We start from the raw sequence: 15,088 nt of genomic DNA on the forward strand, positions 1-15,088 counted from the left end.
GCTTCTGTCTGTCTGTCTGTCTCTGTAACTGCTGTCAGGAGAGCCTGGATGCTGAGCATTTAGTGTTTAGTATCCTGGATGACTTTGTAGGCTGGAGGAAGTGTTGGAGAACGGCGAGTGGTAATGAGGTTCCTGTTCTCTGTGCGGATGTGAGACTGAAGGTTTTAAATAAAAACTGGCCAGACATCCACATGTGTCTGTGTCCTGTAGGCGCCCTCGGCCGTCCAGAAGTGGGTGGACTGGCCAAGGACTGGCTCGGGTTGCTTAAATCCTCAGTTCCGAGGACATGGAGGGGGTTTGGCCCCTACGGAGGTAGAAGAATAAAAACGGGATCCGAGGACGTTTAACCAAGAGCAGGTGCTGAGACTGTGGCCCTCAGGGCACCGATTGTCCCATTTTCTCTCTGTGACCAATTCAAGGCTTTACTTGAAGCCATGTAAGAGCTGCTATTGTTAAGTCGTGGGGCTATAACATAACGGGGGGGGGATTTCTTTGAAAGGTGTTTTGTCATGTCACATTCTCTGACTCAAGTTCAGTTTAATAAAGTTATAGAACTTGACAGAAATATCTTCTAGGAAGTGATGAGCAAATTGACACTTAGATAATACCTAAGAATCTTATGTTTCATAATTCAGAATATTTCAGAGAAAAATAAAAGAAACAGAGAGGTTCTTCCCATTACCTGAGTCATAAATCACCTGCTCCCTTTGTGTGTGAAAGAGGCCACCCAGTGGCTTGTCCCGGTTGCTAAATCTGCACTGTTGTAATCAGTGAGCAGATTCTAGAGCTGGTTGTGAGTACCAGCATCCGTCTGCACACCGATTACCTGTGATCCACATGTGGGCTGGCATCTTTGAGGATTCACAAAGGATCAGTTTATTTAATTTTTATTTTTGGCTGAGTTGGGTCTTCGTTGCTGTGCGCAGGCTTTCTCTAGTCGCGGCGAGTGGGGGCTACTCTTTGTTGTGGTGCACGAGCTTCTCACTGCGGTGGCTTCTCTTGTGGAGCACAGGCTCTAGGCGCGCGGGCTTCAGTAGTTGTGGCATGTGGGCTCTAGAGCTCAGGCTCAGTAGTTGTGGCACGTGGGCTCTAGAGCGCAGGCTCAGTAGTTGTGGCTCGTGGGCTCTAGAGCGCAGGCTCAGTAGTTGTGGCTTGTGGGCTCTAGAGCGCAGGCTCAGTAGTTGTGGCACACAGGCTTCGTTGCTCTTTGGCACGTGGGATCTTCCTGGACCAGGGATCAAACCCGTGTCCCCTGCATTGGCAGGTGGGTTCTTAACCACTGCGCCACCAGGGAAGTCCCAAAGGGACTTTTAGAGTATGTACTGGGCAATACCAGCAGCGTAAAGATGGGAAGTTTCTTAGCAAAGTCATAATAGAGGTGACTGTGTTTTCTCCTCTTGTCATTATGTTGCAAGTGTCTTTCCCAGTTGTTGCAATCTTGTCTTCCGAGGGATTTCCACCCTGACAAGGTCCTAGGGTTTCAAAGTAGCGGGCTTGGCAGGCTCGCTGAGCTATGAGTCAGAAGCACTTGAATGAGTTCCTAGATTCTCTTTCTGACATGCCAAGATACTTCATGAGCTCTTATACTTCTTGTCTCCACGTTCCTCTCTGTAGAGCAGGACTGCATCCTGTGTACTCACGGCAAGAAAGGTTTGATGAACTCATCAGTAGTTGAAGGAAGCATACATGGGAGCTGGTACTTTCCTACTCTTGAGTTAGAAATAGGTAACCACCACCCAATCAAAAAATGGGCAGAAGACCTAAGTAGACATCTCTCCAAAGAAGATATACGGATGGCCAAGAAGCACATGAAAAGATGCTCAACATCACTAATTATTAGAGAAAGGCAAATCAGAATTACAGTGAGGTATCATCTCACACCGGTCAGCATGGTCATCATCAAAAAGTCTACAAATAATGCTGGAGAGGGTGTGGAGAAAAGGGAACCCTCCTACACTGTTGGTGGGAATGTAAATTGATGCAGCCACTATGGAGAACAGTATGGAGGTTCCTTAAAAAACTAAAAATAGGACTATCATACGATCCAGCAATCCCACTCCTGGGAATATATCCGGAGAAAAACATAATTTGAAAAAATACATGCACCCCAATGTTCATTGCAGCACCATTTACAATAGGCAAGACATGGAGCAACCTAAATGTCCATCGACAAAGGAATGGGCAAAGAAGATGTGGTACATGTATACAGTGGAATATTACTCAGCCATAAAAAGGAATGAATTAGTGCCATTTGCAACAACGTGGACGGACCTAGAGATTATCGTGCAAGGTGAAGTAAGTCATACAGAGAAAAATACCATATGATATCATATATGTGGAATCTAAAAAAATGATACAGATGAACTTATTTACAAAACAGAAATAGACTCACAGACATAGAGAACAAACTTACGGTTACCAAAGGGGGGGGGCACAAATTAGGAGTTTGGGATTAAAATATACACACTACCGTATATAAGATAGATAGGCAACAAGGACCTACTGTATAGCACAGGGAACTATATTCAAGATCTTGTAATAACCTATAATGGGAGAGAATGTAAAAAATATATATATTTATATATATATATTTGTATAAATGGGTCAATTTACTGTATACCTGAAACTAGTGCAACATTGTAAATCAACTATATTTCAATAAAAATTTTTTAAAAAGAAAAAGGTAGCCATGTGAAATGTTAGTCATTTATTTAAGTGCAATACATGGAAAAGAAGTATGTTAATAGTTGTGTGGATGACTTAATAGGAACTGGATTGAATCTAAAAATAAAGAAATAGAGAATTGTTCAACAGAGCCGGCATGCGTTAGATATTTAGCACACGCCTTGCCTTTTGTTATGCTCATTTCCGAGACTGTGCAAGAAAAATGTGATTTCTCTCCTTGAGTTACTTATGAAATCATTGAGTAGACAAACGTGAAATCCAGAGCAAGTTAAGACAGTGTGATCCAATGCCAGAGAGTGGACGCGGGGAGTCCTGTTGAGGGGTGCAGGGGCGTGAGGACCCCGGCTGGGCCCCCGAAGAACTGGAAGACTTAGCAGGCGGCCCGGAAGACATTCTGGGCACAGCCCGAGTAACAGGTGGGCGACCTCCCTGCCCAGAGCAGGGAGTTCTTCTGAGGGCGCCCTGGAGGGGAGCGTGTGCACGTGACGGTGGGCCCAGACGGGAGCTTCCAGGATGGAAAGAGACAAGTTTGAGCCTAAGGGTAGGGGTGTCTTTGCTGGAGTAGGGTTCTGGGTTGGTGAGGGAAGTGGTGCTGCGAGGGTTTGGGGGACGCGGTTACATGGAGCTGGTGGTGTAGGGAAGCAGCGGAGGGCCCCCGACAAGCGGTGGGCGCTGCACTTCGTGTTCCATGTTCATTTTTCTCACAGAAACTCTCGACCAAGTACGATCACACTTTGCAGACGTAGACCCTGAGGCCCAGGTGAATAGTCACTGAGGCCCCAGGGCTAGTAAGTGATGGAGGTGACAGTTAAGCCCAGTCGTGCCCAACTTCGGAGCCGTGGCTCCTTGGCGAAATATCAGATCCAGGCCCTAAGGATGGAGCTGGAGGGACTGGGCTTCTAGTAGGTGTTTGAATCATTCAGTCGTAACGTTTTACAGCATTTGTTAAAGTACTTAATTTCTCAAAAGCACTGAGCCACGTATGTTGGTACTGATAAGTGTCTGTATTTGTGCGTACCCTGGTGTGTACGTGAAGTTGATAAAATCATGAACTTAAGGGACCCGCCTGACAGATTTCGCTGTTAATTACTTCTACAGTTAAGATATGGCTCATAAGGAAAAGTAATAAGAAGCAGCATCATATAATTCAGTGTTTCCTTTGTTTATTGTGGTTCTCTATATGCCTTAAAGAGCCTTTGGACTTCCCTGGTGGCGCAGTGGTTAAGAATCCGCCTGCCAATGCAGGGGACACGGGTTCGAGCCCTGGTCCGGGAAGATCCCACATGCCGTGGAGCAACTAGGCCTGTGCACCACAACTACTGAGCCTGCACTCTAGACCCCGTGAGCCACAACTACTGAGCCCACATGCCACAACTACTGAAGCCTGCGCGCCTAGAGCCCGTGCTTTGCAACAAGAGAAGCCACTGCAGTGAGAAGCCCGCACACCACAACAAAGAGTAGCCCCCGCTCGCCACAACTAGAGAAAGCCCACGTGCAGCAATGAAGACCCAGTGCAGCCAAAAGTAAAAATAAAATAAATAAATTTATTTTAAAAAGTAGAGCCTTTTCTAAGAGGAATTTTCCATTGAATACCAGGCAGGGCAGAGGGCGTGTGTGGGTGAGTGTTCCTTTGATAATCCAGGCATGGTCTTCTGGATCATGGAGTTCTTTAAATTCTAAAAGCTTAGACATTGACTAATAAGCCACACCATGATACGGTTAAACTGCCCTGTCTTTAGTGGGGTTGTGTTTCTTTTGGGAAGATATGTATCAGAAATCTCCAGAATCACCAGAACTTAAGCTTCAGTTCTCTGACCTTAGAGAAGTTTAAATCAGATCAGAGCTGGGCAGGCAGTCACCCTGGTGCCCCTTAAATTATAACTTAATCTAAGTTATACACATATTTTATCTCTCTCCAGTCATTTTCTTGACTATTTACATTTTTTATCTCTCTCCAGGATTCATTTCTTTTTCTTGACTGTTTACGTTTCCCTCTATTTCCATTTTCCTTTTAAAAGTGTTTATTCTTCAGGAAATAAGTAACTACTAGATGGTGTACTTAGAGGCAATTGGGGTGTGTTCAGGGAATTACTTTTTAGATATTTAGGAGTCCGAGGATGTGTAATTCTTTTTTTTAAATTTCATTGAAGTAGAGTTGATTTACAGTGTTAATTTCTTCTGTGCAGCACAGTGACTCAGCTGCACACATATATTCTTTTTCATACTCTTGTCCATCGTGGTTTGCCACAGTATACTGAGTATCGTGCCCTGTGTAATTCCTTTTTAAGGTGCTCCCCTGACAGCTCTCCGTGGTTCTCTGTGTCCCTGGAGCCTGCACACGTGGTGGCACCATGCTGTGTTCGGGCTGCACGTGCTTCCCTGCCCTGTCACCGCTGTGCTTGACCTGGTCCATCTTAAGTTTGTCCCCTTTCTCAAGGGCCCGGTCCTGGGCTAGGAGCTGAGAGTCCGGGAGAGAAGAGTCAGCCCCTCCTTCAGGGGATGGGCTCTCGACCTCCTGTCCGTTTGTCCCAACCTTCAGACCTAGCCTTCTTGTGTGCTAGGCCTGTGCTCAGGTTTCCACCAGGGATTTAAAAACGGCTGACGCACACTCATTCTTTCACGGTTCTCTGACCCGTTTCGTTCTTCCTCGTAAGACACCTGAGCCAACTCCTCTGTCCCTCCTCTGCTGTTACGCCCCCGGGTCTGCAGCCTCCTGGGGTCACTGGGACCTGGGCAGCCTTCCATCCATGTCTTCCCCAGTGAGCCTCGCTGCCCTCGTGCCAGTGGCTCACTTCCGAAGGCGGAGCTCTGTGTGTGGTTATGGGGCCCCGTAATCTGCTGTCTGTGTGCTTCCCTCGGGTCCACACACTGCTCCCTTCCCTGTCACGATGCTGGGGAAATCATTTAGGAAATTGAGCTGAGTTGGAAACTAGGGCCCAAATTACCTACTGCAAACAATCCAACAAAAGCTAGATTTTTACCCCAACCCTTCTCAGCCTCCTGGCCCCCTGCTCACAGGGAAATCTCAGGGGAGGAGCATCTGATTGGCCTGGCTTGGGTCCTGTTACCACACCTTGCTAGAGGGAGGTGATTGAAGTCCAGGTGAAAGGGGATTGGCGTGCATTCCACTCACTGTACGTACGTTGGCCTCTGGTCTTTAATGGTTATATATATACTTTCGGAACGTAAGTCCCTTGAAGAAAAAGGTCTCACTATAGATCTGTTTTGTGCTATGCCCAGCGCACTGTGAATTTCTGATAAATGCAAAGCACTGAAGGAACTTGAGCTCAAAATACAAATCTTTTAAATTTCCATTTCCTTTGCTCACAAGGACCAGGTACACTGATGGCACGTCATCGTCCTCTTGCTGTGAATTTATGACATACGGATTGAGCAAGAACTTGCAGGAACTTGTAAAGGGAAGTCATTGCAGCCCTGTCTTTACTTTCTATTTTGGAGAGTGTGTGAGAAGGGTAGGACTGAGGGGCCACAAAAGCCTGTGGGTGAGAGTGGGAATTCAGGGTCATTGTGTGTGTGAGCATTTCGACTGTTTGGTGAGCAAGTCTTAAAAAGTGAGAGCCATCCTTGGGAAAGTGGGCTTCATTCATTCAAGAATCTGCTTTGCCATATTCTTTATTTCTCACGTTTAACCTGTGCTTAAATAAATGTTGGGCCGCTAGACTTTGCCTGATTTGCTCTTCTTTTCAATGGGAAAAATATTCTAAAACGTGGAAGTTTCCATCCTGGATATAGTTGAGGAAAAAGATGTTGGTCTCACCGAAGTTCTCATTCAGCCCACCAGTCATTTCCCCATCTGTGAGAAAGAACACAAAGGTTGAGTGAAAAAGCCCCAAATGAGGGAGCCAGATCACCTGTTGAAAGGACAGCGTGACTGCAAACATTTGGGTTTCTATCATCGGCCTTCCCACTACTACTGTTAAGTCTTAAAAATCTCAGGTCTCGGTCACCCGAGATGAGGTCGTGTACCTGTGTGGGTTCTTTGCTGCAAGCAACAGAAACCGACTCTTGTTGATTTAACCGGAAGGGACTTCATCGGAGGGATGTCAGGGCTTCTTAGAAATGGTAAGGAGACCGAAGAACTGGGGTTGGGATCGGCAGGAAACAAGGCACCTGTGGAGGTGCAGGAACCAGGAATCGCTGTGGGTATTCGTGGTGGCTTTTGTCGAGCAGGAGTGCGGTGACCCCAGCTGCTCCCGGCCTCCTGGCTGCCTGCTCCAGGCAGGCGGCCAGGAGGGAGAGTCTGACTGGCCCAGCTTGGGCCCTGTTCCCACCCTGTAACGGAGGGAGGGGCCTCCAGGATTTGCCCGGGAAAGGTCCTTCTCCAAAGGGGCATCAGGACGCACCTAGCGTGAGGAACTTTGGCCCAGCAGCCACAGCAGCGAAGGGCCACCACAGGGTAGCGGAAGGAACCGCGTGACGGCAGGAGGCCAGGCCCGCTTTGCCTTCAGTGACTGAGGGTCAGAAAGGTGTGCTCGAGGACGCTGGCTTTGAGGTGCGTTCCGTCGGTCTCCGTCTCACTGTGTACCTGCCCCCCCCTTCTCTCTCCTAGTTTGGGCCAGAGGGCAGTCCTGTTGTGCCCTTGATCTGCACGCGTGTGGGATCCTGAACACGTGTGGCAAAGGAGCTGGTGGTGAAGCAGTTATACCGTGATCAGTTTTGAGAAATTCAATTTTTTAGGCCATTTTTCTTTTTTTAATTAATTTTTGGGGAGTATAGTTGATTTACAATTTGTGTTAGTTTCTGCTGTGCAGCAAAGTGAATCAGTTATACGTATATATAGATCCACTCTTTTTTAGATTCTTTTCCCATACAGGTCATTACAGAGCATTGAATAGAGTTCCCTGTGCTGTAGGTACTTATTATCTATTTTATATGTAGCAGTGTGTATATGTATCCCAATCGCCCAATGTATCCCTCCCCCTTCCCCCCGCCCCGTAACCATAAGTTTGTTTTCTACATCTGTAACTCTATTTCTGTTTTGTAAATAAGTTCATTTGTACCGTTTTTTTTCTATTCCACATATAAGTGATATCATATGATATTTGTCTTTCTCTGTCTGACTTCACTCTGTATGACAATCTCTGGGTCCATCCATGTTTCTGCAAATGGCGTTATTTCATTCTTTTTATGGCTGAGTAATATTCCATTGTATATATGTACCACATCTTCTTTATCCATTCCTCTGTCGATGGACACTTAGGCTGCTTCCATGTCCTGGCTATTGTAAATAGTGCTGCAGTGAACATTGAGGTGCATGCATCCTTTCGAATTATGGTTTTCTCTGGTTATAAGCCCAAGAGTGGGATTGCTGGGTCATATGGTAGCTGTGTTTTTAGTTTTTTAAGGAACCTCCATACTGTTCTCCATAGTGGTTGTACCAGTTTACATTCCCACCAACAGTGCAGCAGGGTTCCCTTTCCTCCACACCCTCTCCAGTGTTTATCGTTTGTAGACTTTTTGATGATGGCCATTCTGACCAGCGTGAGGTGATACCTCATTGTAATCTTGATTTGCATTTCTCTAATAATTAGTGATGCTGAGCGTCTTTTCACGTGCCTCTTGTGGGCCGTTTTCCTGGACTGTGTCAGTGTTCACCCTGTTTGCCCCGTGGCACATTTCCTAGTTAACCTGCTCCATCCATCACTGCCCAGTTACTGAGGATTTGGTATTTTAAGTACGTTCATCGGTAGCCACACTTGTGCGTTTGGCCTCATCTCAGTACACAGCTCCCTAGCCCCGTCTGATTTCAGTTGTCCTGGAGTTGATTTATGCATGTAGCACATGGTTTCTGAATAAATATTGCCTCATGATTAAAGCTATACCTTTCAGGGACTGTTAAATTACCCTGCCAAACCTTGTGATGGGAAAATTGGCAGTAGACTCCTACACCTTTTTCTGACCATCTCCATTTTAAAAGGAGAGTGCAGAGACTTCCCTGGTGGTCCAGTAGTTAAGACTCCACGCTTCCACTGCAGGGGGCCCGGGTTCCATCCCAGTTCAGGGAACTAGGATCCCACAAGACTCGTGGGAAAAAAATAAATAAATAAAAATAAAAAGCATAAAAGGAGAGTGCAGTCTTCTGGAAGGAAACGGGCTTTAATGTCCTGGGATGTAGGGAGGTCACAGGCCTTTTTGCTTACCTCTGCATGTTAGATGTTGTTTATAGTGTGCCCCCTGGGTGCAGAAAGGAAAAAATGACCGGGTGCAGTTTGGTCAAGTTAACATTTAAATGACTATGGGATGACACCCCAGTTCGGGTCCCTGTAGGGCTCGGGGCTCCCGCCATCACCTCTGCCCCTGAGTCTGACACTGCACAGAAAGTTCTGGACGTTCCGATGTCACCGGAAGCATGGTGAAGAGTTGACCCTGTGTGTCTGTCCCGCAGCACCCCGTGCTCGACGAGCCCATCGCCGAGGCCGTGTGCATCATTGCAGACACGGACAAGTGGAGCGTCCAGGTGGCCACAAGTCAGAGGAAGGCGGTGGACAGCACGAAACTCGGCCAGGACGTCCTGGTCTCAAGCCAGGTGTCCAGCTTACTTCAGTCCATTCTGCAGCTTTATAGGCTTCACCTCCCCGCCGACTTTGTAAGTATCGTTCTCAGACCATCAGAGAGATGAGCTAAGAAAGCATTTTCCGCAGCATTGTGGTTATAAAGTCACGAATTCCCGTGTATTGATTTTAGTCTAACTGGATGTTAGCATCAGTGAAAACAGAGCGTGTGACACAAAACCAGCACACGGGCTGGATTCAGTAGCAATAGTCCTTCTGGAGACAGCACAGAGTGACACAATCTTTTTGAACAAGTTACATGGAGAAACAGGTAAGGTATGGGGGCAGGAATCGAGCATAAAGGGAAATTTAAAATCCTCCTTTGGGGGACTCATTGGTTTTCCCACCATCAGGTCAAATGCAAGCCAGCCAGCTTCCGAAGGGACTAGTTCCATCTGTTCAGGGACCATCCTCCCCAAGTTGTTATGGATAAACAGAATATAGTTCGTGTAAACACTTAAAATGTTGAAGCACCATAGCCATAGGGGATGGTATCAATTGTTCCTTTTCGAATGGGATTTTCAAGTCCCTTTGATAACGTTACATTAAATACAAACAGCAGACAGACCCCCTAAACTCCGAGAAAATGATCAGCTGCCCTCCGAGTCCCTGGAATAATATGCAAAACAAATTCCTGTGTGTGTGTGTGTGTGTCTGTGTGTCTGCGTGCAGGGAGATCGAGAGAAAATACACTTAGCAAGGAAGGGAGCAAGGTTTCCAGAGCAGAAGCACAGCTGAAGGGCACATACAGGACAGAGCCCCGCGAGTTGGTGGGGCTGCAGCTGGGATGAGCTCACCAGCCTTCTGGCCTCCCCCTCCGTCAGCCCCAAACCAAACAGCATCTCCCCTCCAGCCTCCGGCCTCCGCACAAGATACAGAGCTATTGACAACCAAGTAGGAGGCTGAATATGAGCCACCTCCCTGATTGCTCATGGAGGGTATTCCCCTGAGTTCTTGTGACCGGATCTGCAGGTGCACCACACTCCTCGGAAGGTCAGGACTCCTTTGTCCTTGGAGGAGGTGCTGTGAAACACTGGCTGTCACCTCAGGGGGCAGCACAGCATCACGGGGCACCACTGGACATCATGGGGGTCACGTCCAGGCTTTGCCGTTGGTTCGTCGGGCATCTCAGGGCCGCGGCTTTCTCCTCTGCAAAGTGAAGATGGTACCTAGGCAACAAGCATGTGTGAGAATCCTCCAAGGTGCTGCTTTCTACCTGTCCAAGCTCAGGCGAGATGAGATGCCCTGGCAGCCAGTGGACAGTAGTGGCCAGTCCGTGGGCTTTCAGTGGCCTGCACTCAGACCCAGGCTTCTCTGCTTCTGAATCGTGTGCCTTGTTGAAGCTGGGGCACAGCAGAACCTGTCTGGTTATAAAAATTACGTGAGATAATTCAGGTGGAGCACTTGAAGTAGTGCTGGATGATATACACACTCGGGAAACAGCTACTATTAGTGTAACTGTTAGTGAGAACCAGTTGCGTGAACAGTGTTCATGGCTTTAAAGACTGACACCACCTCTTCACCGAAACCTTTATTTGGGCTTTAAACTGTAGGACCCCTGTTCTCAGGGGTAACACAGAAGGCACCACCTGTGGCATATTACAACCTGATTCTTGTTCTACATTTGCAGGCAGTTTTTCCTTCTAGTAGCAACTTGCATCAGGCTGATTTAGAGGCTGAAGTCTGCTTTTCTGTAAGGGAAGAGAGATATATTTGATTTTACAGTTTTTTACTGTTATATTTACCAAACTTTTATATTTCATTCTATACTCCATATCTCTTGCTACGTTTGATATCTTAGTTATCCCAGCAGTAAATTACCACAGTTAATTGTTTTTTACTTCACTTAGACATAAGTTACATACAACCACTTAATAATATGAATGACTTGACAAAATCAGGATCAAAGAACATTTCATCTGCAGTTTAAAATGCTCCTTAAAAGTCACTCGAGGGGCTTCCCTGGTGGTGCAGTGGTTGAGAATCTGCCTGCCAATGCAGGGGACACGGATTCGTGCCCCAGTCCAGGAGGATCCCACATGCCGTGGAGCAACTGGGCCCGTAAGCCACAACTACTGAGCCTGCACGTCTGGAGCCTGTGCTCCGCAACAAGAGAGGCCGCGACAGTGAGAGGCCTGCGCACCGTGATGAAGAGTGGCCCCCGCTTGCCACAACTAGAGAAAGCCCTCACACAGAAACGAAGACCCAACACAGTCATTCATACATTCATTCATACATACATACATACATACATACATAAATAAATAACTCGAATGAAACACGTGATTAAAGGCCTGTTAGTACCTTCAGTACGAAAAGAGAAAGTAGCTATTTAAAAGTTCAGAAGTTAAAGTTGAAGATATCCGTCTCAGAAAGGAGGGAGGGGAATCCCGAAACAGTTCAATTTCATAATCAGTCTTTTAAAAAAATTTCTAACTGCCCTGATTGCAAGTTCCGTGCACATTCCATATGAACCAATGTTCTGTTTTATTTCCGCACTGCAACACACAGTTTTCCTGGGGACTATGAAAACACAGTAAATTCACTATTTTAAAACATAAAGGATTCAACGTAATGTCAATGTTCTTTTTAATATTTTACAACACTCTTACTAAAACTTTGTATTTGCTCCACAAGGGACTGACACTGAACAGGAGACCTTTCCGCACTTAACTCTGTTTTCCTGGGGGAACGTTTTCCCCCAAAAGAATTGGCGAAATCCTCCTTGCTTTGATTATTACTCTTACTCTTACTCGTCCACAAAACACGATGCACTTAAGATTTTAAGCCAATGAAAGACGGAAAAGATTGCATCTCGAATGGATACTTTTTCCATGTCACTGATCAGCCCAGGTGGTCAAGATCAACATTTTCAAGTGCATCTGTTAATCTTTTTACCTTGAAAATAGCAGGCATAAAGGTCTAGAAGAAAATATTGTCTGACGGAGTGACCCTTGCCAGAGCCATCAGGTGACTTACTGAGCTGCCTGGATCGGTCTCCCTGCCAAATGCAAAAGCATTTGCCTCTGGTGCAAGACACAGGTGACTGCTGTTCTCTAAAAACGAAGCTGGACACAGTTCCAAGGGTAGAGATGTTCTGAACAAAATTGCCCTTTCTTCCTTGTTACTAGAGACCTAGTCAAAATACACTCTTGAGAGCAAAAAAAAAAAAAGGTTCAGAATAACCTTGTTCCAGTCATTCTTCTGGGAATGAATTGCACCAAAATAATCTGAGATATAGGAAAACAACAAGAAAGGTGCTCTTTACAAAATTATGTATAACAAAATTGCAGATGGCTATGTGATTTTAGTAATGGTAAATTCACATTCTGAAAAATCAGTCATAAAAATTATATTGATAAAGAATTTTTAATAACATGGGAAAAGGATTATTAGAAAGTTTTTTGAAAGCAGGAAATAAGTGTACTTATAGAATGATTTTAACTATGTAGAAACAAATGCTTTTTTAGAAAGACCAGAAAATATATATGAAGATCTTAACAGTCACTGGAAAAATTAAACTTTATTGTTTTACAAAAACCTATTCTTTTTTGTTTTTTTCTTTTTTTTAATTTTATATTGGAGTACAGTTGATTTACAATGTTGTGTCAATTTCAGGTGTACAGCAAAATGATTCGGTTGTACACACACGTATCTATTCTTTTTCAGATTCTTTTCCATATAGGTTATCAGAGTATTGAGTAGAGTTCCCTGTGCTTTTCAGTGGGTCCTTGTTGATGACAAAAACCTATTCTTATCCCTGCTTACGGTAGGGTTTGAGCTGGGTTGTAATTCTTGAAGTATATTTTAAAGAGATTACAGTAGCGTACTTAGAAGTGGATTGAGGGAATTGCGACTCTTAGACGTTGGCAGAGATCTGAGTTCTTGCCCTCATCATGAGCGTGATTGGCTTTGCAGTGCATCATGCACCTGGAAGACAGACTACAGGAGATGTACCTGAAGAGTAAGATGCTGTCTGAGTATCTTCGTGGACACACGCGCGTGCACGTGAAAGAATTAAGTGTCGTTCTGGGGTGAGTTCTGGGGAGTGCCAGCATCCCCCTGCGGGGGGCTGTCCCCTGCACTCTACCCACTGACCTGTCCAGCCTCTGGGGCTCCCCAGTGAACGGCATGTTTCTTGTATCTGATACTGGAGTTTCACACCCGGAAACACATGCAGACCTTGAAGCTAGCGGTACCTTGTTAGTCTTCCCCCTGGATTATTTTATCCTTGAAAGTGAAAAGCGTAATCCTACTCCATCTGCCCATTTCTAGTCATTTCAGTAAGATGTGAGAGTCATGAGCTGTCAGACACGTGGCAGCAGCTGTGTTTTCCTTGCTTTTTCTGGCGGCGGGGAAGGCTGTTCCCCTGGACTTGGGGGCCCGTCTGCACGTCCCGGGGTGACTGTACTCTTCTCCCTTTTATTATGAGCCCATCAGAAGAGGAGGCGTGCATGTTATCAGTAATGTATAACATTTTCCAGAGGCTCTTTGCCCAAACTTCTCTCGGGAAAGACATTCTGACTTGTGTTTTACTCTCTGCTTAATTTTCCACAGAGAAGTAACAAAAAGACATTGTGTAGATGAGGCACTGTCTTCCTTACTTGTGATGATGACCTCCCCCCCCGCCGCCCCAGTTTGGGGCAAGGAAATACCGTGTATAAAACGTCAACCCTGAAATTCTCTGTTAAGCCTGCCAATCAAAGTATTATTTCAAGGCTCAGGCAGGCCTCTGCATTCTTGTCAGACTTTTCATCTTTCACACCCAGGTTATGACTTATATTGTATTGTTTGACTCAGCGTTTCCTGTCACTATTTTTTTTTTCTTACATCATTTAAAAAATATTCTCCCCTTTTGAGACATTTTTTTTTTTTTGCGGTACACGGGCCTCTCACTGCTGCGGCCTCTCCCGTTGCGGAGCACAGGCTCCGGACGCGCAGGCTCAGCGGCCACGGCTCACGGGCCCAGCCGCTCCGCGGCATGTGGGATCTTCCCGGACCGGGGCACGAACCCGCGTCCCCTGCATCGGCAGGCGGACTCTCAATCACTGCGCCACCAGGGAAGCCCCGAGGCATTTGCTTCTGCACTTTTTACTTAGATCTCTTCACCAGCCTCACTGTAGTCCTGCCCCATCCAGGTTCCGATGCAGGAATGTGCAGCTTTTATTTCCAGGACGCTTGCCTGGACCCTGACAGGTGCCCACCAGCAGCACCCCGAGAAGGATGGTGAGGGTGGATTTACCTCCTTGTCGCCAGGCCCCTCAGCGCCTTGTTAGTGGGGGTCCCTCCAGCCCCTCCTTAGGCCCTCCTGGTCAGGCCAGCAGCACTCAGGTGCTGGGGGCTCCCCGTCTGCCCTGAGGTGAGATCCGGAGGAAGCATTACTGAAGAAGGCGTGGAAAACTCCACGAGCTCATGCCAGCTCCCTTTTTAGGTTATATGTTTAATTTGTGGTTTCGGGAATCAAGGGAGAGCGTTAGGACCTATTTCAAGGGCCAAGACCGTCCTGATTTCTCCAGGCCGCGCGGCCTTCTGCCCATGCTCACCTGTCAGTGTCGGGCTCGTGCTCACTGGGGGTCTCGGGCGTGTCAGCCTTGAAGAAATCTCCGGGGTTCTGGAGACGCTGCCACCGTCATGCGTTCCCAGAGACGAACGTGAAGCCGGTGCAGACTCGGGGTGCAGGCCGGGAGGGCTGGCCGGAGGGGGACTCGCACAGAGGCCGTGCGGGGATGCGGGGAATGGAGCGTGACAGGCTCCCGTGTCCCCGCCTCGTTCACTCCGTCATCGGGTCTGGGCGCTGACCGGGCAGCCCTGGTGTCCGGCGCCGGGGCCCT

At 46.9% G+C, this 15,088-nt stretch overlaps 1 protein-coding gene across 7 annotated transcripts in view; it reads left to right on the forward strand.

Moving 5' to 3' along the window:
- The window catches only part of FNIP2 (folliculin interacting protein 2), a 128,740-nt gene that overhangs the window by 110,067 nt on the left and 3,585 nt on the right, over positions 1-15,088 (forward strand). For 4 of the 7 annotated variants that reach the window (XM_081241310.1, XM_081241312.1, XM_081241311.1 and 1 more), the window contains 2 exons: positions 9,092-9,292; positions 13,176-13,291. In XM_081241310.1, coding sequence (XP_081097436.1) covers positions 9,092-9,292; positions 13,176-13,291 — 317 coding nt within the window. Of the gene's footprint in view, positions 1-1,614; positions 2,376-9,091; positions 9,293-13,175; positions 13,292-15,088 lie in introns of those variants that run through there. The other 3 variants (XR_014016410.1, XR_014016411.1, XR_014016412.1) reach the window with 1 other exon arrangement.

Source organism: Mesoplodon bidens (assembly GCF_964165515.1).
Source record: "Mesoplodon bidens genome assembly, chromosome: 1".
In the NCBI taxonomy this organism is placed as follows: domain Eukaryota; kingdom Metazoa; phylum Chordata; class Mammalia; order Artiodactyla; family Ziphiidae; genus Mesoplodon; species Mesoplodon bidens.